Genomic DNA, 25723 nt, shown 5'->3' on the forward strand with positions numbered 1-25723 from the left:
TAAATCCTAAGAATCTCCGATTCTTTTGGACTTTACGAAAATCCTTAAACGCTTTAAGACACCAAAAAAATCATCAGTTCTTTACATAGCTTTAATGTTTGCGAGAAAAATCGGCATTGAATAAAAAATGTATGCCCAAAGAAATCCATCAACACTGCACTCGCTCGATTTAAAAAGATTGAACTCCGAAAGAGGTATATCTTCAACATCTTAATTAATAAAGGCATTCATCAGAAACAATTAGAATATCCTCTTTCCCGATGGTTCTAAGTGTGAGGAAGGTACCTCTTTCGCAATAGTTGACTCAAACAACAATCTAATTTCTTCAGAAAAGCTACCACCATTTTTCTCTGTATTCTTAGCCGAAGCCATAAAGCGGTCTTAAAATCCGTCAACAACCTCATAAGTCTTTATTAGTGAGGCTTCAGACAAGAAAAATCAACATCTGATCTTGGAAAAAAACAGGAAATTTCAGTTGATATCAACCATCTCCATCCAATTATTGGTATCGCCGATGATATTGATACTCGTATATTTTTGAAGATCAAAGCTTGATGTCGGTAAAGCGTTTTTGAGCTTTGGTATGGAAGCGGAGAAGATAGGTTAAGTGGTCAATGAGGGCAAGACCAAGTATATGCTGTCATCAAAAAAGAACATTGAAAAACATGGACAGATATGTCTTTGAGGTAGTTGAAGACTTTGTCTACCCAAGCATCGCTATAAACTCAGACAACGATACCAATGCTGAAATCAAACGAAGAATAACTCTTGGAAACCGCTTCTTCCTTGGACTTAAAAGGCAGTAGAGTAGTAAAGTACGGTCTCGAGCATCTAAAATACCATCTACCTATCATCCCAGTTCTCATTAGGGCGCTGAGGCCTGAGCCCTGTCAAAGAAAGATGAGAGCATCTTAGGATGCTTCGAGAGAAAAATTCTTCGGGTGATTTTTGGTCCCGTATGCATAGATGGAGAATAAAATGGAGGAGAAGATATAACGACGAACTGTATGGGCTTTACAGCAATACTGGTTTGGTTAAGAGAATTATAGGCCAACAACTGAGATGGCTGGATCATGAAGAGCGAATGGACATAAACGCTCCAGCCGGGAAGGTCTTGGAATGCAATTCCGAAGGACGGTGCTGTAGAGGAAGACCACGACTCAAGTGGAGCACGCAGGTGGGAAAAGACCTTAAATATGGCATGCGAACTTGGAGACAGCTAGCTAGGGACTGAGCTATCTGGAGACGGATGTTGGTTGAGGCTCTGTTCCGCCCAGTCACATCGATGTAAAAGGCAATGAACACGCAGACAATGAAGCCAAAATAACCGCTAGGAACAGCAACTTAACAATATCAAAATACCAACCTACCAAAAACGATGTTTTAAAATTGACTTGCTCCGCATGTTGGTTGAGGCTCAGTTCCGCCCGGACTTTAGCGCCAACTTAAGTAAAGTAAGAAGTTTTGATATAAATAGTTCCTGGTTTGATTTTTAAGTAACTCAAACAATTTTGGAACGGCGATAATGAATTGAATTCCATTAAAAGAGGGATAACACCCTTCCAACCAAGCTGCTTTAAAACAGCTGGTGATGATTTGGTCAGCAAAAGCATGCCCAATAAATGTAATACCAATATAATTTGCCCAATCCTCAAGAAAGAAGACCCTCTAACGCCAACTACAGATTCGTCACTCTCTGTCGTGTTACGTTAACGTCTGAAGCCGTTGGTCAACAACCTGATAGTGGGGTTTCAGACCAGAAAAGTCCACCATTGATTAAATATTCACATTACTGCATGATTTCTGATCTGATCAATATCAATAGTGAAGAACTTTACAAAGCAATGTCTAGTTTTGGTATCTCAAACTTGTCTGTCTTTCCAGAATGACGATATAGAATGCACGCTGTTTCATCAATGTCGTAAAAGAACTCTCCGATGCTTTTGATGTCAAAGCGCTGCACTGTCACGCAACTTCTTAAACATCGATTTGGAAAGATTTTTGCAAAGATCCTTGCAATTCCTCGGATACATCAATGATATTGACATGGTTGCATGATTGGAGGCTCAAAGCGTGATATTAGTATAATATGCTGTTAACATTGTCTTGTAGGACTGCAGCGTCGTGGACAAGACGTCATCATGGACAGCTATAACTTTGGGGTAGTTAAGGACTTTGTTCTTCTAGGCAACGCTATAAACTTAGACAACGACACAAGTACTATCATCAAACATAGAATTACTTAAGCTAATCGCTGCTTGTTTGGCCTTAAAAAAGAAAAGTTTTCTGTAGAGCATTTGGAGATCATCCTGGTTCTTGTTTATATTGCTTAGGCTTGGACAAGGCAAGATAAGAACCTCTAAGGAAACTTTGAGAAAACTATTCTTCTGGTGATTTCTGGTTCCGTCTGGAGGAAAAAACGTAATTTATGGGCAGTACAGTGACACTGATATAGTGAAAAGAATAAACGTCTGAACACTTAAATGTCTCGGTTATGCAGAGCGAATAGACATCAAAGCTCCATCCTTAGAAGGTCTACTTCTCAAGAGTCAACGCAGAAGAGAAAGAAAGTGGCATGAATCAGGTGGATCATGCAGGTTGGAAAGGACATCTGCCAACTTGGAAAATGGCGAAAGCTAGGTGATGACTGAACTGGCTATAGACGCTTGTTCTAACAACTTCAAAACATTTAAAGTTATTTTTTTTAACTAAAATTGAATATTTCTTTGAAATACCATTAAAAGCCAAAAAGTATGCAATCGTATTGGTTTTGAGTCAGTTGATATTTTGCATAAGCAATCATGGCCTTAAAAATTACTTGTTACTATTTATTTTGAAAGTTTAAGTCAAACCCAAAGTCTTAACTCTCAGTCGAAGCATTAAGTTGATTTAGTGTCATCTTTCTGACTTAAATCACCAACTAGCTAACAATTTTTGTATAGCTCTTTTAAGTTTATATTGCAAAGATACAAGATTATCAGTAGTTTCTTATAATTCACAGTTGCTCTATGCAGCTCAGATTATATGGTATCTTTATTTATTAGGGAAAATATGCATCAAGACAAGGTGTAATGGTCATCTTCTGTTGAGCCCAACCATTACACTGGGGTGAAACGCATATTTGAACACCTTTATACTGGTTTATATTTATTCTTGTGGTTTTAAATCATATCTATTAAAAGGTACTTAATGTTCATTAAAATTCTTGTACAAGTAAATTTATTTAACTCACTAAAAAAATAACTATCCATTTAATCATCACCTGCTTCATTTAGTTATACAAAAGTCACATAAATTTATCCCACTAAAATTAAAATGTAAGACTTCATAAATATATAATACTATGTACGTGTGTATATTAGAACTGTCACATAGTTTCCGGAAACAATTGGAGCTTTTCTTCTACATGAGTGTATAACACCTTTTGAGGACATTAAAATTAATTTCTTACAATGAATTAAGTTCCCTAGAAACGAAGGTATCTAAGTGCAAAATATGTACTGGCGCTTTTAAAATTACTTCCACTTTGCATGATTAATTGTTTCCAGATGTTCCTGGAAATGTACATTACATGAATTTCTTATGAACCCGTCCATTAAATGCATTTGGAATTTCACTTTTAATTTGTATCAATTTGTATCTGTTCAATATCTTTATGAGCAGCGAAAAAGACTTCAAACTTAATTTGGATGATCTTATGAAACACAAGAAGGTTTAACAATTGGTGCACAATGCATAAGTAATAATTGTTGTTGGTTTAATTCCACACCACTAATAATTTAAGAGCGGTTCACCCAGGCGTATACGCAATTTGTCTATCAAATTTAAATATAAACTAAAAATTGCCAAATAAAAATAATGTCCGCGGTCATAATGCCATGGACCCTAAGTCTACGCAAATGGACATAAGGCCCATGGACCCTAAGTCTACGCTAACGGACATAAGGCTCATGGACCAATATGTCAAAAAAATCGTCCATTGTTAGAAATGCTTGATACAGTTTAAGGTAAAAGTCCGTTTAGTTTTTTGTTGTTTTATCTTCTTTTAAGACACTCGAGACATAAGACCCATGGATATTACGACCGCAGAAATAATGTCATTCCATAGAAACTTTGAAAGCACATCTTTAAGTCGATATTTCAAATCCGATGCACACCATCTCATATTGTAAGCTTTATATCCAAATATATTTTCAGAGAAACATAAAAACCGTATGTTAACAAAATAAAAAATACATTGTAAAATTTTTCAATAAAAAAATTCCTTTCTAACTACTTTTTTCCATAAGACATTATTTTTTGATAAATCATATTTATCATCTCTCACAATTATTTTATTGAAAGTAAAAACAAAAAATTATAATAATATTTTTTTTTTATTTGAAGTAAAAAAAAACTTAAAATTAATTCTTAAATAACTAAATTTGATATCTTACTCAAGACAAGAAGCCTTCGTTCGTCGAATCATCGATCGTTGTTGTTGTTGTAGTTTATACTGTTGTTCTTCTATAACTCAACCCTTGTCCTTGTAAATATTCTCTAAATCTCATGTTATTGTTGATATTATTGGTAGTCAAATGTCGGTCTTGGAGGCTGTGGTTGAAAGTTTTTTCTGTTGATTCTGTTGTTGTTGTTGTTGTTGGTGATGATGATGATTATGATGTTGGTGAAGTTCGATTGTCATCGGGGGCGTGTTATCGGCGGTAGGTGATGCATCACGATTATTTATTTCCAAATCAATGTCTTCAGCATCTTCTGGATAACGTTCCGAACAGAAGATCGCACCATCTTTGAGTAGTTTTAGCAGGTTAATTCGGTCCTCAGCGGTTCGCTTTGCACACAGTGGTCTGTTTTGAGTTTAATATATAAATAAGATAAAAAGATGAAATATTAGTAAAAATTTTGTTTTTTTTTTATAAAAACTAAAACATAAATAGGTGAATTTTTGCATTATTAAAAACTTATAAGTACAAAAATATTCCAACATAATTTAAAATAAAAAACACCTGACTGTCGATTTGTCTTCCTTAAAAATTTGCAGAATTTCGAGTTTTGTTAGAAAAGTTGTCAGTTGAATTATTCTTAAAGGGTTTAAAAATTACCAACAATATTTTGCATTTGATGAAATAGTTTGATATCAAAATCAATTTTTGTTAACGAGATTTTTTATCGTAAAACAATTTTTACCAATTTTAGGTATAAACTTATATTTTAAGATTAGATTTATACAATGTTTTCCATAATAATGGATTTGAAAATATTTCTATTTTGATCAAGTTCGATAACATTTGCATATTGATTGATTATGCAAGCATTAGTGATTGGCTCCTTTTGGCCATAGTTAGTTGCATTTCGAGAAATATACAAAAATCCATTACTTCTAGGTCTTAAGGTTCTAGAAGGCCCATAAATAACGAACAAAGCTAGAAGAGGGAGACAGTCTATATGACCCGTTATGACATCTCTTGCGAATGCTATCGAAAAGTAAGTTCTTCTATAAGATAAAGGTTTTATGCCAATTGATAAGCACCTACTATTATAATTTGGCAAGCAAGACCAATTCAGTCTTCTAAGCGCATATTTAATAAATCTTTTTTGAATTTTCTCAATACGAGTCAAATCTTTTTTTAAAAGATGAGCAGTTCAATAGAACAATATTCCAAAATTGGACAAACTAATGCTACGAAAAAGGATTTCAACGTATAAAGATCCCTAAATTCTTGGGAGTTCCTAACTACAAATCCAGACATAGCGTTAGCTCTCGATATAACATAATTAATATGTACATTAAAAGAAAGCTGTGAATCAAAGATAACTCCCAAATCCTTTTGACTTACAACTTTTTGCAATGCAGTATCTACCATCTTGTACTCAAAAAATATTGGCACAGTGGATCTTGAAAAAGACATAACTGAGCATTTATTTATGTTTAAGTTTAAAGCATTCAATCAGCACCATTCAGTCAATGCATCGATATCTTTTTGAAAGTCTAAGCTATCAGCAGTTGACTTAAATATTTTCACCTCATCCGCAAAAATCAGACATTTTGAAAAATTAATCACCGTGGGTAAATCATTAATGAAAAGTAGAAACAACAAGGGTCCAAGATGACTACCCTAAGGCACACTAGAGAAATTTATAATTTTGACAGATAATTTAGATACAATTTTAACAAACTGTGAGTAATTACTCATCCATTTGAGGAGTGTTGAGTGAAAACCTAAGAATGACAGTTTTTTCAATAAATTGCCTTTGAAAAATCAGTAAAAACTACATCTTCTGGTTTTCCATGTTTTTTAGGTAAAAGTTTACAAAAAGAGTCAAATTAGTCGCAGTCGATCGACGTTATACAAAACCATGCTGGTAAGCAGATATATGTTTCTTCACCACTTCATAGATTTTATTCTTCACAATCGATTCAAAGATCTTAGGCAATGGGCAACTTGGCAATGGGTCAATAATTCTCCACATCTTGTTTCGAACCAGATTTATAAATTTGAGTAGTATAAGAACATTTCCAAGCATCTAAAAACTCAGCACTTTGATAAGTTAAATATGTAATACAGAGGTTTCGACAAATTAGACCCACATTCTTTTAAATATTTTGCAGGAATATTATCAGGTCCAAGGCTTAGATTACTATCTAAACTTAAAAGTTCATTATAAACCTCTTCTTGAGGTATAAATATTGAACCCATATCAATTATTTCAGAGTGATTCATCAAAATATCATTAATTGAAGTATCAACCATAAAGTTTGATTGACAAAAAGTCTAATCATATTTTGCATATTTCATTAATATCACTTCTTACATTACCATTGTAATTCATGTTTGAGGAAATTCCTACCTATTTCCTTTTTTCATTATAAATTTTCCAAAAAGATTTAGAATAATCATTGATCCATGATTCAATGGACCATAAATAATTTGTATATAAAAACTTTTTTAAATACTTATATTCCCTGAGCAGGCGACAGTAATTACCTTGAAGATTTGAATTGATCTTGCTTCTTTTTTGAGCCTTAAGTAAAGCATTTTTTAAACGATGTAAGCCTTTAGAAAACCATACCGGCTTTTTAGATGCCCGTCTTACAGCTTTCTTAGGTATAAACTTATCAAACAAATCTTGAACTAAATTTATAAAAACCAGAGAAACATGAAGACAATGCAGATCGATCCAAAAATGACCAATCTATACTTTAAATATAATTATTAATGCAAATGTAATCGGCCCTGTTGAAGTCATATTTTAAACCTACAATAGATAATGGATCATGTAAAGATCTAAAAACTGATAAGTTAAATTCTATACTTAACGCTTTATGGTGAATACTGTAATTTAACAACGGATTATCATCTTCAATGGGATTAATAAAATTAGTTTAAAGTCAATACCTTTTATTGCTCACGAGATGTCGATTACCTAACATCAATTTTTACCAAAGGTCCTAGGTGAGTAATCTGTAGCCGTGTACCATTACATAACTTTGGTGCGTCAAGATTTCCCATCAACAGGACTGGAACACCAACCTTCAATCTCAACTTATGGAAAGGCACTTTTGATAATTAAAAAGAATTAAGGAACTCTATGGGGTATAATGTTACTTGCTCCGTGTCCATAACGTTGTCTACTGAGAGGTCCTCGACGATATCTCCCTCCACGTATGACATAATTTCTTCGTTTATCTGGCTAAGCAAAATGCATCACTTATTGCGTTAGAGCCAATGATGGAATCACAAAAACGGCGGCCTACTTTGTACGCTGATCATCAGGCACAAAGAAGAACACACAGCTTTTGATTATAACCTTATAATTGATTACATTAATCTCATTGGTCCGATGGATAAGAAGTGCACACATTGTGAAGCACTAAAATGAAAATATGTTGTTGTGGTTGTAAAGTTCCAGTCCCATAACTTGCCGAGCCAGAAGAAACTCTAAGAGCTCTATTTTTGTATGACAGCGATTTTTTAGCCGTATAAGAAAATATCTTTCGGAGTAAACAATGAAGTTGTTATGCCTGGATTTGTACCTATACTTTTACAAATTCAAGGACAGATTTATCATAGCATTGTTTCGTTACAAATGATCAGTCAAAATTCTTACACAATTTATTTTATGGGTGACGGAAATGTGAGGTCAACCGCAGGTGACAAAACATTGAAGGAGTTGTAAGGGATACTGTTTTGAAAATTCAACGCACCATTATTCCCCGAAACAGAATTATCAGAAGTAGAAGACAGAACCGATGAATTATTTGTTGTACCTACATGGCTCGTGTTTGGCGGTGAAAGGTTGAGCAAAGCAAAGTTTAGGTTTAAAATTATTATTTTTGGAACTTGGTGGGAGCAACTGTTTGCGTCTAGCGTTGAGGGCTTAAGGCACTTGGCACGTTAAGCCTGGTTTTGGGAATGCGTTGTTTTTTCGTAATACTAATTTTATTCAAATATCATTCAAATCTTTGGTAATTAAGATTGAAAGCGATTAGATTCCGCGGAAAGTAATTTTTCCCATGATATTGCGTTATTTTCTTAAGTTCAAAAGTAAATCATATCGTTTCTTAAGTCTCAAACTATTGCCTTACCAAATGGCATTTAAAAGCGATAGGCTCCACTGAATTTTCCTATGGGAATGAATTTTCCTGGGGTAAAAAGTAGCCTATGTCCTTCCTTGGGTATGAAAATATCTCCAAACCAAATTTCATAAAAATTGGTTCAGTAGTTTAGGGATGGTTGAGTACCAGACAGATATACAGGGTTACTTTCCCATTTATAATATTAAATATTAATAATAATTAATAAGAAATAAGATGAGTAAGATTACTGAATGTAAAAAACAATATTTTCTGCAAGATAAAATTACTTTGAAGCTAATGTTTTTAATTTTTGAAAAGATCATAAAGTCGAAAGTAAATTTTTACCAAAATAGTTTTATTTGTTTTTGTTAAAAAACTGTCAATTCGATTTTTCTCAAAATTCTACCGAATGTTGAAAACAATATTTCTTATGAGACAAAATGAGTCGAAAATCTTTTTTTACCAACTTTTATAAATGTTTTTTTTTACGTTTTCATTTTTTTCAAAATTTTACAGGATGTCAAAAACGGTAATTTTCGTTGCACAAAATTGTTTTGGAAATAAATTAATTATTTGTTCGCAAAATATTCGAGGTGACATATATTTTGTTTCAATTTTTTTGATTTATAAAAAAAACACTTTGATTGAATTTTTTCCAAAAAAATACTAGTTTGCTGTCACGTTACAATATAGAATTTTAAATTTTATTGAAGTCTCTAAAATTATTGGTTCGTGAGATATTTTGGGTAAACCAACATTCTTACCTTTTTTTAAATTGCTATGGTAAAAAATATGTAGTACCCGTGGCATGATGGTAAGTGCGATGGACTGTCATGCGAGAGGTCTTGGGTTCGATCCCTGCCTATGCCACCTAAAGTTTTTTGTCACGGTACTGCCTCTTGCGAGAAATTGACAAATTCTCCAAGAGTAACTCTTGTCATGAAAAGTGCTTTCTCAAATTTGCTTTCGGATTCGGCTTAAAACTGTAGGTCCCTTCCATCCTTGACAACAGTACTCGTACACAGGAATTGTTGAGAGTTGTCAGCCACAAGGCCCTAGTTCTCAAACGGACTGTTGCCCCACTTCATTTATTTATTTATGGTAAAAAACTACCCACTCAATTTTTTACGATTCGTTTCTGCATCTTTCTGCATTATTATCTGTATAAACATACCTCTACTGGTTCTTGAGCTAGAACTACGAAAAATGCTTTCCGAACTTACGAAAGTATGTACGTCTTTTATTTCGACTCTAGGAATTTTGAAACTCGAGAAATGTCAAAATTTTCAATTGGACAATTCGGACCAATTACAGTAATTTCCTATGGGAAGTTCAAAATATTTGTAAAAAACTTAAAGTCTTAAAACATCTGGAAATATAACCTAACCCACATTGATAGCTTTCTTATCAATCGAAATTGCTATTTAAGGAACTTCTAAAACAAAGCAATCAATAATAATTGAAGGGTCGAGATATTCCCAAGGTTTTGCAAAAGTAGAATGCTGATTGGATTTTTCGTTTGTCAATTTGTTTTTTACGCTCGTTAAATATTTATTACAGCTTTATCCAATATATTAAATTCTCCTGTAACAGTGTTAGTTGCCATACTCCTTCGAAACGGCTTAACCAATTTCAATGAAATTTTGCATACACATTCGGTAGGTCTGAGAATAGGTTTTTATCTATTTTTTTATATTCCTAAGTGCTATTGTCTAATAAATATTGTTAATTTAATAATTTTAATATCAGTCGACAACTTCGCAACTGATAATTGATTAGTTATCCTCAAGAGCTGATACCAGTTTATCACCACCAGGTGTCGCTGCTCAAACAGTAAATAGCACAGTGTATGGGTGAGACCGATGGCGGTTATTGCATTTTGAGATGTAATAACACCGACCCATTATCATTGCATTTTGGCACATTATCATTTCAAGATATACGTAAAGTTAATGGACAACAGTATCCAACGTATAAAGATGCAAGGTTTGCTTGCTAACTGAAGCAGGATTGAACTGTACAGTTAAAGAAATTCGCTATAGTGCTGACTGAATGTTTCCCGGCCCGAGCAATCAAAACGGCGCACTACAGCGCTAATTGAATCTCAGACTAGGTTGCCTTGAGATCGCCATTTCTACAGGCCCGAGCAGAGTCAATATGGGATAATCAAAAAGATTCAATGAATGGTGATATATTACATCAACAAAGTACACAGTGCAACGATCTTACGGTAGTATTCATGTGACGCATTGAACATGAAGCCTTGATTGCTACTGAGAATCTTTGCATAATCATTGCCTACTTACCAGTGATAATTCGGTCTTCATTCACCAAATCTAAATGCATCTGATTTAAAAGACACTGAATTAAATCGTGAACTACAATAGAAAACTGTAGATATGGCAGCGATTGTTGCTCGCAACCATTTTTGACCAAATCATGCTCGCAGTTTAGTCAAGACAAGATGGACTTTTTTTTTGGATGCACCAGGTAGAACTGGAAATACATTCCCTATTTAACTAATTCTTGCTAAAATACGATCAAATAATGGTATCGCATCATTGGCATTTACATCTTCTAGCATTTCGGCGACTTTAATGGATGGTAGAACAGCTCATTCGGTATTTAAATTTCCACTTAATATTCAATATAACCCAGACGCGGTGTGCAATATAAAAAAACAATCTGAATCTTGAAAAAAACAGTGCTAAAACAGTTGAAAATTATCATCTTGGATGAATACACTATGGCATGCAAACATTTGCTTGAGGCGTTGAACAGGACATTGAAAGATTCCACGAGTGCTTAAAATCATCGGCACTGTGGCGTCCATTTTTCATCATATAAGACATTGCAAAAGCGCTGAGGAGATTTGGGCTTCTGGTCTTGTGAGGAGAGTTGCGATCATCCAAAAGTTTTGTTCTACAAAATTGAAAGATTTCTCTACAGTAGATGCGTACGTTAACGATGTTTCAAATACATCGTAGAAGCTCAGGTCTGTTGTTCTTAACCAAGATGAAGAATGGATAGGATCAATGCTTTTAGCTGGTCTTTCCGAAGAATACAAGCCAATGATAATGGGAATCCAAAGCTCTGGGATTCTTACTACAGGAGACAGTATTAAAACCAAACTTCTTCAAGACGTTAATTTGGATGCAAGTCAAGAAAAACTTTAGGAATAAGAATTTTAAGGGTCCTTAATGTTACAACTGTATCGAATTTGGCCATATTGCTGCTAAATGTCCAAAAAAGAATAAGAACTATCAAGAAAAGACAAAGAAGAATCGAAAATCTTAACTCTGAGGTAATTGTTGCAAATAATTCAAAAATGCAACTCCAAGGTATGGGTAAAGTCGATATGAAGGTATCTATTGGAAAATTCAAAGAAAGTGAGATTGAATTTTTAGAAGTCCTTCACGTTCCTGACTTATGCATTAATCTTTTATCTGTCTCGAAAATTGTTCAGAAGGGTTTTTCAATGATTTTTTCCAAGAATGGATGTTTAGGGAAAGACCAAAGGGGTACTGTTGTTGCAACTGCAAGCTTGGTGAACAAAATGTTCCGACTCAACAGACCGCCCAACCAAAGTGCATTTGTTACAAAAAATGTAGCTTCACACTTTTAACTTTGGCACAAGCGTGTTGGACATCTGGTTGGTTGGAGTCTGTTTTACCTAAACGTTTTTGGCTAAGTCATTCGAGATGAAAGATTTTGAAAAAGCTAAATTTGTGCTTGGTATGCAAATAACTCGCGATTGAGAAGAGGGATAGACCAAAGGACATACTTAAAGAATATTCTCAAGCAATTTAACATGGAGGATTGTAATCCGGTAAACACATCAACAAAGCAAACACGAAACTGATTATATGAAAACCGTTCCATATCAAGAAGCTTTTGGAAGCATTTTATATGTAGCACAAGTAAGTCGTCCAGATTTATCCTTTGCAGTGGGGGCTTTATCAAGATTTAATAATAATCCTTCAAAATCTCAATAGATAGCGTTTAAACGACTTTTCCGTTATATAAAAGGAACAATACATCATAAGCTAGAATACACTCAAGACATTGAAGGATGTTTAGAAAGATTTTCGGATGCTGACTGGGCTAGTGACTCAGATGACAGAAAATCAACTACAGGTTATCTCTTTAAATACCAAGAAGGACCTATTTCGTGGAATGCAAAAAAACAACCTACTGTCGCTCTCTCCATCACCACAGAGGCTGAGTATATGGCCTTACCGCTTAGCCTCAACATCTCAGTTAAACAAATTAGATCGTACAGTTGCATCTACGATTGAATGAGTTTGCACTTAAAGTTGCTTAAAATATAACAATCAAAACATGCTTATCAGTATTATTAGTCAAGTTCTATCTAAAATTCGGTATCATTTTGATGCACTGCATTTTTTTTCCTTAAATTCTGAATATCCCAATGGCATGAGGAGCTCATAAAACGAAAACAAAATCAACCTTTTTTACTTTGACCAAAGAACTTCATCCATATTTTAGAAGTCGGTTCATGAGAAAATACCCTTAAACTATGGATGCTTTTAAAGCTTATTAATAGTTAGGTATACGTCTAAAGTGCCTTTTAATTGGCTGCTCTCAGAGGATCTGTGAGTCCAACTAAAAGAATAAAGCAAATCTAAATAAAATCCTTTCAATCTTCCTTTTTTTTTGTATTCATAGAAAACACTCGAGTGTACCGATAGAGTTGAATGGATATTGGCAGGAGGGGCTTTTCCTTAATCTAGCATCGCCATTTCATTATTTCCCTTTTGAAAAAATTCCCAATACACAATAAATATTACACAAAGGGGATTAAAGGCAGTCCTTGTCCTCGACGCGATGGTGGTGGATTCTCCGCAGACCAAAACTCTGTGCAGGAACTCTGGAACTTGCATTGACCGTAAAATCGAACGGCCTTAATTCGATGAAAACATACGTATAAATAAAAGAGAGTCCTTTTGTCCACTTTGAAATGCATTTTGCACACAAAACATGTACGAGTCTATTTGTTTATTGATTTCAAAAGAATATCCTAATGCTTTTTATTAAAATATTTTTGAAAATAATAAAATAATGTTATCTGCAAGGAATAATAAATTAACGTATGGAATTTCACAATCTAGAGACGAGTTTCGTATTGATTTTTAAAATAATTCAATCAGTCCAACAGACAATATTCTAACTGAACTTCCTTTTTGAAATGTTTGTTCGTTAATGAAATTTAATTTTTTTTATAAAAATAAGTGAGTTATTATTTTTTATTGAACACTCGTTGGTTGTCTTTGGATTCGTTGAATCCTTTTTAAATTAAATTAAATTTCTTTTTCTATGAAATTTTGATTTGGGTTTTTGCCCAGCAGACTCAAGTCGACATGTGCTAGAATCATTGGTTATACTTTTTATTTTCATTAAAATAAATAAATTAAATTTGATACAGCTTTTTTTCAATATCTCGCAAGAGCAATACCCGTTTAGGTGGAACTGACAGTAATTGAACCCAGACCTCTAACATGACAGTTCTACGAAGTAAAATAACCATTTTTAGCTCGTTTTTAAAGCTTTTCGCTAAGGTCTATTTAAATAAGAGTTATGTTTTATCGTCTACAAAAAAAGGACTTTTTGAGATAATTACGCAAATGTTTACAAAATAAATGTTGGTCTAATTCATGTTATAAATGAAATTCAAGTCTGATTTTAATAATGCAATTTGCATCAACATAAGTTAGACAAACAATAATAAAGAAATATTTCTTAAAAGACAGAATTTGTTGCTCTAAAATGTTGTATAATTTCCATTCAAAGAACTTCGAAAAGTTAAAAGTCGAAAATAAATTATATTCGAGGTTACAAAACTTTTTGTGAAAAAAAGTGTCAATTGAATTTTTTAAAAATTGCCAAATGACCTTCTTCCTGGTAAAATATTATTATGAAGCTTATATCATTTTTGATTCTTAAAATTTTCTGTTTTGAAATCGGGCCAAATAAGCCTAAGAAGTAAAATAGAAATTAGGGCAGAAAATCTAAGTCTGATATACTTCTGATGATGGAACAATACGAATCAAGCCTGAACAAAATTGAAAAAGCATTAAAAGAGCATACGAAAAACACCTAAATATAGAGAACCTTAGGAGAACAAGTAAGGCGAAAAGCCTTTCTAACGCTTGGCTGAGTACATATCGGAAGTCCAATACAAATTTTACAAAAGACTGGTACATGAAGTATAATCACAATTATAAACTTCTTCCAAAAAAAGGAAAACGACTATTCGGAAGCCCAAACACATTAGCTTGCAAGGTGTAACAAGTCGTCTGAGTTTTGGAACCTTGTCCGAAAACTTATTAGAACACAAAATGCGTACCTGGCTGGCTTCAGATCAGCATACTCCACCGGCGTTCAAATTTGTATCCTTCGCTTGATTGCTGACTCGTTTATATTGAGAAATAAGAAACTATTTGCATTTTTCGTTGATTTTAAAGTTGCTTTTGACACCGTGGATCGCAATGCCCCTATTTTACAAGCTTTTCCAGATAGGAATGTCGCTTAAGTTCGGTAAAGTATTACTAAATTTATACAAGACTACCAAAGCATCAATTTGGAATGGCCAATGCTTATCAGAGTGGTTCCAAACGAAATCGGGAGTTAGCCAAGGCTGTGGACTCTGTCCAAGTTTGTTTGCACTCTTCATTGAAGATATAAAGATATAGTCAAAGCATTGCCAGCAGGAATTGAGTACGCAGGTGTTAACATTAAAGCTCTTCTTTTCGCTCTGACGACATTGTCCTGCTCGTGTATACACCGCAGTTCCTTCGCCTAATGATAAATAAGCTTGCTGAATATTGTAAAAGGTGGAACCTTGTGGTAAATTTAAATAAATCCAAAGAAGATCATGTGCAAGTGAGCAATGGCACTATAGTGGTGAAAGAGTACCTATAGTTGGTGAAAGATTATCAATATCTAGGAGTACGCTTTACTAGAAGCTTAGGCATGGAAAAACATCTAACTGAAAAACTTGTTAAGACATAAACAGCTATAAACGTAGCATGGAAGAAATGCTTTAATAAAAAGGAGACTACGCATATCAGTAAATTCAGGGTCCTCGAAGCTGATTCGCAAGAAAGCGGATGAGGTCAGAAATATCAACAAGTGAAAAAACTGCTCAGATTTTACATAAAACGGATTTTCCACCTTCCTTCGAGTACGCCAAACTACATGATCATGCTGGAAATTGCCTCTATTCATAAAAGCACTCAAGCTACAGATCGATTACATTCTCAAAGCTCTCGATATTGCAAGTTATCGTCTTCCAAAGAAACTAGTTCTTCAAACAATCCAATCCCGAAGTGGATGGTTTAAGGACCGGATAGAACTAGCCAAACAGGTTTATGTTGACCTGAACTATAGTAACCTTGCCTTATGGAAACCGCTAAATAGCTCGTATGTATGAAACTTCAAGAGAACAATACACGGAGCAAGCCAAAAGTTCACTGCACCGTATGATCAACAGTAGACTAGACTCAAAATTCAATCGACCAATTAGTTTTTAAAATGTATGTTCAAATAAATCTACTTCGGCCTATTTCTAAATTCCTTTTTTTGAGATATCTATAAGCACTTGCCCAACAAAATTATGAAAAAGATCATATTGATATAAGATTTCCGTCAAATCGTGGAGAAATCGAAGAGGAAAATCGTAAGTGGGCCGAAAAAACCACGTTTCGTGGAACTTTTTAAGCTATCGTCTGCCTTTGTGTTGCTATCTACAAACCTTTAAGTTTTCCTGATACATCATAATAATCGAAAGGGTTTTTTCAGGTCTGAAGTAGTTGCAACTTGCAATGCAGCTGAAGAATTCATAAGTGTTTATGTCCAGTGGTCAGGCCCAGTCGTCAGGCTTATTCTATCATTCTTGAAAATTTTAAATACGCTATTAAACCTTGGCTAACATAAATCCTCAAACAGATGCAGGAAAAAAAATGTTTTTCAAATATGGTTTTTAATCTTATTTGTAGCTTATTACCTCACGGGATTCATGCCTTTATTTTTTTTATTATCAGTAGCCAAGCTAAGGCAGACAACAACAACAACAGCTAAGTTAAAATCAAGGTAACAACTCAAGTGAAATACATCTTTGTAGACGAGTGCAACTGCAGAAATTAAATATAAAGATTTGAATAAGATAAAAATAAGCCAGTTATTTAAAAAAGAAAAAACAAAAAAAAAAACATAAAGCTCTGTTTCCATTTTACGACAAAAAGTCTTTTTTAGGATTATGAAAACAGATATAACGTGATTGACTTATCAAAGGAACTTTTAACAAGGTGGACACAATTGCAATAACATCTGCACAAACATTTCTTAACGCGGAGACTTAACCAGAAGATTCGTTAGTAGAGGGACACCGCAAGGTAGTGTTCCATATCTTCTTCTCTGGAACCTGGTGGAAAATGAAATCCTAACTGGTCTGGCAGAATAGGGTTTCAGAGCGATTGCCTTGCGGATGACGTTGCTATAGCAGTTTCAGGAAAGCATCTTAACACCTTAAAATAACTCTTACAAAATGCCTTGGACAGACTTATACTTTGGGCTGATCGGTGTGGACATCCAACCGAATTAGTCCTATTTTTGTGAAGAAACAAAATTCCATTTTTTAACCATCCCTTTATTTAAGAAGTCCAGTTAAAATTAAATGACTTGGATAAAAAACTAAATTGGAAACGCAACGTACAGAAAAGAGTCAAAAAAGCTACTGTAGCTCTCTTTTCTTGCAAAGAAGCTATTGGTCATAAATGGGGCTTACAACATCGAATCACGCATTGGCTATTCATATAGGTAATCACACCGATTTGAATGTACGGTGTGGCAGCATGGTAGACTACTTTAGAAAAAGCTTAAGAAAAAGTTTGCCTATGTATAAACGGATCGCTTCGCATGACTGCATCTGCGGCACTGGACACCCTACACTACCTAACACCTCTTCATATAGTTAGCAAACATGTAGCTGCAAGCTCTGCTATTCGCCTCAAAGCCTCGTCACAGTGGATTAACAGCAACAAATAATAATAGAATCAACTCCAAAGCACACAGACTACACCAAGCCCTAACGGCAATTCGATAAAAACTTCCAAATTTGTATACAATCCAGATCTTTCTGGTGGGATAGGGCATTATTGGAAGACGAGTTAATCGATTTTTATACAGGTGGTTCAAAAACCAAAGAAGGGGTTGGAAGATGTGTGAACTCTGAACGACTGGAATTAAGTCTCTCATTCCGCCTTCCCAATCATTAAATAGCGTGTTCCAGGCGGATCCTTTCGCTATAAAAGAAGCCTTTCCCTGGCTCAAAGAAAGCGTTATATCAACATCTGATATCCGTATTTTCTCACATAGTCAGGCTGCTATCAAAGCTCTGGACTCTGTCTCTACAAAATCTTTAACAGTCCATAACTGTCGATCATCTCTAATGGAGATGAGACAACAGTTTAAAATCCACCTTTGCTGGGTGCCGGGGCCATAGAGACATTCCAGGAAATTGTAAGGTAGATGAACACGCCAGTAATGGTATAGTACCACACTTGGCAAATGCATGCATACCGATAGCTACATGTAAACTATTGCTAATGCAGGACGCTATGAAGAAGGAAAGCATCCGGTGGAATAACATCACCACGCATCACGTCACAAAAAACATCTGGCCTACACTAGATTTAAAGCGAGCAAGGTGCTACGCTCGATAATCGGTGTCATAGCGGGCACTGTCTAATTAGAAAGCTAGCCACGCGGCTAGGCATATTCTCAAATGACTTTTGCAGAAGCTACAGTTTTTCAGCTTCTTCTCTTCTTCTATCTCAAAAACTCAAAACTCACTAAAGAGATTACTTCTATAACTATCGGAACGATCCCAATCATATTAACATTATCAGTCTTGGGTAACGGCCTAGTCACGAAATCAAGCATCAGTGAGCGTGGTTAGTAGAAAGATGGGGGACCGTCTCGAAACCTACCGCGTGCTGTTGTCATTTGTTCTGTCTGTCTGTTATTCTATCTCTTCTGTCCTTCTGTCTTGTATTAATGTCTTGTGTTATTATCACCTTTCATAGGCTAGTCGCCCAAGGTGCTGTGTTCTGTACTCTGTACATTTATGTGCTGAGTAGTGTGAAAGGTAATGTAATGTATAATCAGTCTTTCACGATTCGTAAGGGAACGTCTGAAGCCGTTCGTAAACAATATGATAGATCCTTATTAGTGTGGCTTCAAACCAGGAAAGTCCACCATTGACCAAATACTCCCATTACGTCAGATCTTGGAAAAATCCTAGGAGCTTCAAATCGATACCAACCATCTGCTTATCGATTTTAAAGCCGCGTATGACAGCTTCTATACGGAAGAGCTCTACAGAGCAATGTCTAGTTTTGGCATTCCTGTCAAACGTATCCGTTTGTTCAGACTGAAGATGGAGAATGCACGCTGCTCTTTCAAGGTCGGAAAAGATCTTACCGATGCATTTGATGTCAAAAAAGGTTTTAGACCAGGCCATGCACTGTCATACGACTTCTTCAACATAGTTCTGGAAAGAATTGTGCAAAACTCAACCGTCAACACTAGAGGCACAATCTTCTAAAGATCCATCCAATTACTCGGATACGCTGATGATATTGACATAATTGGAAGATCAGTCAGTGGATCTTTTTTTTTGTTTTTGTTTTTTTTAGTGGTCAATGAGGGCAAGACGAAGCATATGCTGTCATCAAAAAAGGACATTGACCGAGGACGACGTCTTGGATAAAACGTCGCACCACGGACAGGTATACCTTTCAGGTAGTTAAGGACTTTGTCTACCTAGGCACCGCTTTAAATTCAGATAACGAAACCAGCGCTGAAATCGAACGAACAATAACTCTTGCAAATCGCTGCTTCTTTGGACTTAGAAGGCAATTGAGTAATAAAATCCTGTCTCAAGCATCTAAAATCACCCTCTATAAGACACTCATAATCCCGGTTCCCAATTATTGCGCTTACGTTTGGACCCTTACAAAAATGCGTCAAGATAAAAATTCTTTGGGGACCCTTTGGTCCCGTTTGCATAGATGGAGATTGAAAGAGAATAAAAAATTGTACGGGCTGTACAGCGGCACTGACCTAGTAAAAAGAGTGAAATTCCGTTGACTTAGTAGTCTTGGTTATGTACAGCGAATAGATATCAACGGTCTCCTTCGGAAGGTCTTCGAATACAATCCCGAGGCACGGTGCAGTAGAGGAATCCTACCACTCAATCGGCACACGCAGGTAGGAAAAGACCTCAACTAACTTATCGTGCAAAACCGGAGACAGCTAGCTAGGGACCGAGCTGGCTGGAGACGCATGTTGGTTGAGGCCCAGGTGCACCCCGGACTGCAGCGCATTCTTAAGTAAGCTAGAGATATTAAGCTTAAGCTAGAATGTGTTCACATGAAACAAAGCTTAATCTAGAACTGTCTTAATTTAATTAATAAAAATACCTATGACAAGATAGCTTTATCTTGGTCCAAAAATAGCTACGGAGGAGTTTCAGTCAGTAACTTTAAATGATAAGTTTAAAAAAGTACATAGGTATACACCAAAGTTAATAAAAAAAAGTTTAGTTATTTAAGCTTCTGTGTTTAGGAAGCTGACTAACAAATCCTACTTTTCTGGGCTACTACTAAAGCTGAAATTTGTATGTTGTCGTTTAGTTACCCTAAACACGAGAACCCGAATAAATAAATACAGGGAGGAATTTATTAATAAATAAAATGTAGAAACAATTATTAAAACCTTAAATTAAAATCGGCATGTTTCCTCAAATGGAGAAATTAAAGGAGCAAATGAAAGAAAAAACATTTAGAACATTTTTAATATCAAATATTTCAGGAAAGGTCTATTCTTATTGAGAATAAACCATATTTGGTTAAGACTCACACTCGAATGTTTTATTAAAATTTAAAGCATAAACGTTAGTTTCAGAGGTTTTCATTTTTGCCTTGATTTTTGTTTACCTTTAAGCCATGGCGACTTCTATTAAAAAATAAGTTTTAATGTTACTGAATGCACAAAAAAATACTTTTCCATTAAAAATATATTTGATTTAAATGAAAAACGGAACTGTTTTTGAGATTTTTCAAATGATATCGAATATCTGATATTTTGATACTTAACAGCTACGAGTCGATATTGAAACAAAAAAAAAAGAAGAAACAATTGAAGTTCCGTCAATTGAATGTTTGAGAATTAGGTTAATGGATTTGAAATTGATGGAAAGAGCCCAATCTATAGCCCAATTTTCCACAAGGAAATTGGTAACTAATGGTGGTTGTCTATATTGCGATGTTGATTGGGTTGTCCTGATTGTTTTCGAAGAGGATTTAATCTTAGTTTTTTCTTTTCGTATTTTTCTTGTCTATCTCCTAAAATTGAGAAAATGTTCAATCAACCAGCAATGATTGCGAAACTGAGACGGATTTAATCTTTTCCTTTTTCTCTGAATTGAAATCTTAGCCTTCGTGATAGCTTTTTGTCGAATATACTTGTTTTTGTATCCTTTTTTATTTCCTTTCACAAACTTACAAAAGAAGTTTTGAAGATTTGTTTTTAATGGAAGTATTACTATCAAAATCCTTCTTCTGTGGGTTTAATTTCTATGGAATTTCTACGATATTTCAGCATTCATATTAAACGTTATCAAACGTTATTTAGCACTTCCCTTGTTTTAAATTTGTTTAAACAAATTAAGCTAAAACAAAAACACTTAAAACTAAAAAATTATATATGAATCCTAATCTATTCTATCGAAATTTTTAAACCACAATTTATATAATCTTTCTGCTCTGAAGTTTTGAAAAACCTTAACTATTGCACAACAATAAATCGTCTGGTATCAAAAAACCATTCGAGATTTAAATTCTAAACTTTTAAAATTTTCCATTTCATGGTTATTAGTGTGAGTTTGAAATCACAATGGAACGTAATAATGAATTATTATTATTTAATATTCACCAAAAAAATAAAACACCACCCATAAAGGATTTTAGTTTGGGATTTTCTAACATGGAAAAACTTTTCGTCAGGGAAGTAGCTGATGGGTAGATCGTTGGTAAGTTGGTAGGTAATTTCATCCAACTCTTGAAAATCCACACAAATACTATCAAATCAAAAATATACCAACAACTGAAAAAGGCAAAGTGCAATATAACAATGAACAAAAAAAAAGAAGAAGGAAAAATATAAGAAAAGTCTCGTTCACGAAATTCAATAGAAAACGAATTTATAAGATAAACACACAAAAAGTCGAGAGAAACTTTCACACAAATACCAAACAAACTAATAAAGAACATAAAATGGAGAAATAAAACTTAAAACAAAAAAAATAATAAAAATGAGAAAATAAACATCGAGACAAAGATGGGAGGAAAACCACCATCTGGCCTCCCCCTAACCTGCCTGAATCCTTCAGCTGTTCCATGAAGTCCTTGCCGGTGATATCGACCAAGCAATTGGGGTCCATGTTCGACAATGAATCCAAGTCAGGGTCACTCATCACGGACACATTGCATAGGTTGCTCTGAAGTTGGCCAACGAGTTTTTTAATACGATTCGTCTCGGCTACGGCATCTGTGGTGTCGGCATATTCTCGATGGCTGGAGATTGTTACGTAATGTGTTGGCTAGAATTTAAAAAAGACAACATTTAATTAGTTTATCAAATTTAATAGAAGTTGTGTGGTTGTCTAATTAAGATAATGGAAACAATAAAAATAAAATAAAACGACCGAATGTGTCACTTTAGATTTAGGTTCAAGTAAAGGTTTGAGGATTTAAGTTCAAGTGAAGGCTTTCCAATAAGTGGTTTCATTTTGAATAGCCACATATAGTTGGGGAGCCGTCACTTTTGAATCTGGGATCTTTTATCACTTAAAAAGTAAAAACTATGCCATTATTTTATGTTGAATGATATACCCTTCAACGTATCATTGAAGTTGTCAAAATTCACTACAAAAATGATGACATTTCTACAATCAAAGTTCGCAGAACTAAACCACTTTTGCTATATAGTGATGCTCCTATTTTTGGGATGGCAGAAGTGAAACTGGTGACAAAATTTGAGCTTTTGGGACTATTTTTTAAAGTATCAAACGTTTTAAGTCGCTTAACAGCCGTAATTTGGCATCTTTGGTATTTCATCGCAAACGACATTTTTTTTTAGAATTAGCGAGCACTTAAAGGGTTTTGTAAACCTTTTATATGCCAAAGGCACAGTAAGAGCATTAGGAAAATAGGGAAGGATTGGATAGGGAAAGATAGAGCGTGATGGTAAGGCGTTCCACATTCGTGTAGTACGGCTAAGAAATAAATCTCTGTACTTCAAAGTACAGCCAAAGTTGGGCTCAAGGGTAAAGTGATGGGCATTCCTAGAAGCACGGCTGTGACGTTAAAATTGTTTCAGGAGAGGAATGCAACTTATTATTTCACTAGAGAATAGTCCGTTAAAGTAATGGTAAAAAAGGATAAGACAAGAAACTTTACGATGACGTTCGAGTGACGTAATCGAGTTGATGATGTTAATGTCACCAATTCGTCCAAAACAACTTGTATTAAACGGTTTGAAAGGAAATTTCTTATCCAACGAAGAAGAGATTCGTCAATAACAAAAGCACGCATTTTCGATAAGAGAGCAAGATGCCAGATTTTATCAAATGCCTTTGAAATATCAAGTGCAATAATCTTACTTTCTGCAAAACGATGTTAAGATATGTTCCACTGTTCGGTGAGATAAACCGTGAGATCACCAGTGGACCTATTGCTACGAAAACCGTATTGCCGGTTATTAAGAAGCTTCCGTTTCTGAAGATATTTCTTAAGCTGATAATTAATCAGCGTTTCCATGATCTTAGAACGAAGAGACGTTAGTACTATCGGTCGATAATTTGGGGAAGAAGAAGATTCGCAACAAATGCAGTTTTCCAACAACTCGGAACGAGCCCAGAAGAATAGGATAGATGGAAAAGCTTACGCAGTGGTTTTTCTTGTGTGGAAAAACACCTCTTCAGAATAATAGCGGGGATACCATCCGGACCAGCGGATTTATGAATGTTGAGATCTTTGAGAACTCTCGTCGCAGTTTGAATACAAAAAAAAGGATTGGTCCCATAGAATCAATTACGCGTTCAAGAACTGGGAGATCCATGACACTATTTGGTAAGCTGGAATTTTCGGCAAACTGCATTGCAAACTAGTTGCTTTATCAAAAGAGCTAACTAAAGGAGCTTCATTGACAACAAGCGTAGGAACCGAGGAAGTGGAACAATTCCTCATGTTTTTTAAGACTGACCAAACATTTTTACTGCTTTTGGGACGTTGCAGTATTTTTCACCGTAATTGTTGGTTATTAAAAATTTGGTTATTCGAATATGGGCGTTGCATGCCTTCCTGGCTTGATAAACATATCCCAGATTTCCTCAGTTGGGTTGGCTTTAAAAACATCGGAGGCTCACTTCTTTGTCCTTGATAACCCCGCAGCTCCAATCGAACCATGCTCCTTGGGCTTAATACTTTTAACCCTATTCGGGATAAAGGTTTTCATTCCCAGATGAATCTGCATCGGAGGCTACGACACTGCCGAGGAAGCATAGTGACCAGTTAAAGATCCTGAAGAAATTATTGAGACCGTCCCAGTTGGCTTTCTCGTACTGTCAAACGGTTCCCTTTGGAGCTCTTTCTTTAACTGGTTTTGTTTGAACCGAGAAATTAGCAGATATGACACTATGGTCCGATACACTGATTATGAACTTATCAGGATCAGAAGTAAGAAACAAGTCAAGTGTATTTTCCTCTCGGCCATTTACGTCAGATATGCGAGTAGAGTCATTGACAAGCTGAGTTAGATGGTTAAAATCAAACAAAATCCCAGCACACGTTTCTTCGGGTGCTGTTGGGCCCGAATGGAGAAGCCACGAAGAATTGTGAACATTAAAATCGCCCGTAACTCTTTGGATGGAGTCAGACAGAGCATCAAATTAATGAGAAGTCGAAAATCTGTGCAGGTTTGGGCTCTGATAAAGAAAACAATAGTGAATGTGTTTAGTCACAGAAAGTTTAGATATTAAATTAGAGAGGGCGTTGGTACAAGGAACGTATTGTGGTAAAAGTTGAAATGCAACATCATTCCTAATATATATTTCGAGACCATGGCGTGAAAAAAATAATGGCACCAAGCAATGCCCATGGATACAAAATTCAGCAGGATCGGAATCTACGCCTAGAAACAGTGTGAACTAGGTTTTAAGGTTTTTAATGTTCTACGAATACAAGAACTGAAACCGTATCTACGTTGCTGGTGGCGCAACAGTCCGTAGGAAACCAAGGCCTAGTGACTTACAGCTCTCAAGCATGCCTGTGTGCGAGTAATTGCAGGGGTGGAGGGGACCTACAGTTTATATGTTGAATCCAAACGGCTAATTTGAGAAAGCACTTTTTAATGACAAGAATTACTCACGGCCAATTGTGTTTAAAATATATCCGGATTTTCATCGAAAACTAATCTTCAGTGAAGGGGCAATTTTCACATTTCTAAAACCCAAGAACTATTGTAAACAAGCCTTTGTATCTGACCTTACTTATTCGAATTTAGGCAGGTGGAACTCTGACGGTTAATAGATTACGCTACGGAACAAAGTTTAGTGAATTTTTATGGTCGGAATGGAACATTTATATGGGACTCTACGTGCCATATTAGCAACAAAACAAACGCAATATTTCAAGAAATATTGTCTGATCGGGTTTTTTCGCTAAAAGATGATCAAAATTGGCCACAGATATATGGAGATTTAAAACCTTTAGACTATTTTTCTATTCAAGACCTTCACGATGGAATTCGTTAAGTTATGGTGCTGAATCCGTAACTTTGGTGGCTATTTGGCAGATATCTTTTTCCATATCAAAAAACATAACTTCTCTTATAAAATACTCTTTTTTTAATATCAAAATAAAACCTCTTATTTGAAAACTCTGTACATTTGGATCTTAAAGGCTTTGTTTAAAATCAAAGATTTAAATAAATGTTAGTGAGTACTTAGTTCCAAAAAATTGTCTTAACCTTGTCGGAATAATAGACTGACAGAATTTCCAA

The 25723-nt window shown here is 35.0% G+C and overlaps 1 protein-coding gene across 1 annotated transcript in view; it reads right to left on the reverse strand.

Moving 5' to 3' along the window:
• Positions 1 to 4357: 4357 nt before the first annotated feature.
• Positions 4358 to 25723, reverse strand: part of LOC129938578 (DNA fragmentation factor subunit alpha-like) — a 115180-nt gene continuing 93814 nt past the window's right edge. The window contains exons 3-4 of the mRNA XM_056046218.1: positions 22036 to 22262; positions 4358 to 4847 (exon numbers count right to left, since the gene is read on the reverse strand). Of these exons, the coding sequence (XP_055902193.1) occupies positions 4574 to 4847; positions 22036 to 22262 (501 nt within the window). The 3' untranslated portion in view covers positions 4358 to 4573. The remainder of the gene's footprint in view (positions 4848 to 22035; positions 22263 to 25723) is intronic.

The sequence above is a fragment of the Eupeodes corollae genome, chromosome 1 (genome assembly GCF_945859685.1).
Source record: "Eupeodes corollae chromosome 1, idEupCoro1.1, whole genome shotgun sequence".
In the NCBI taxonomy this organism is placed as follows: Eukaryota; Metazoa; Arthropoda; class Insecta; order Diptera; family Syrphidae; genus Eupeodes; species Eupeodes corollae.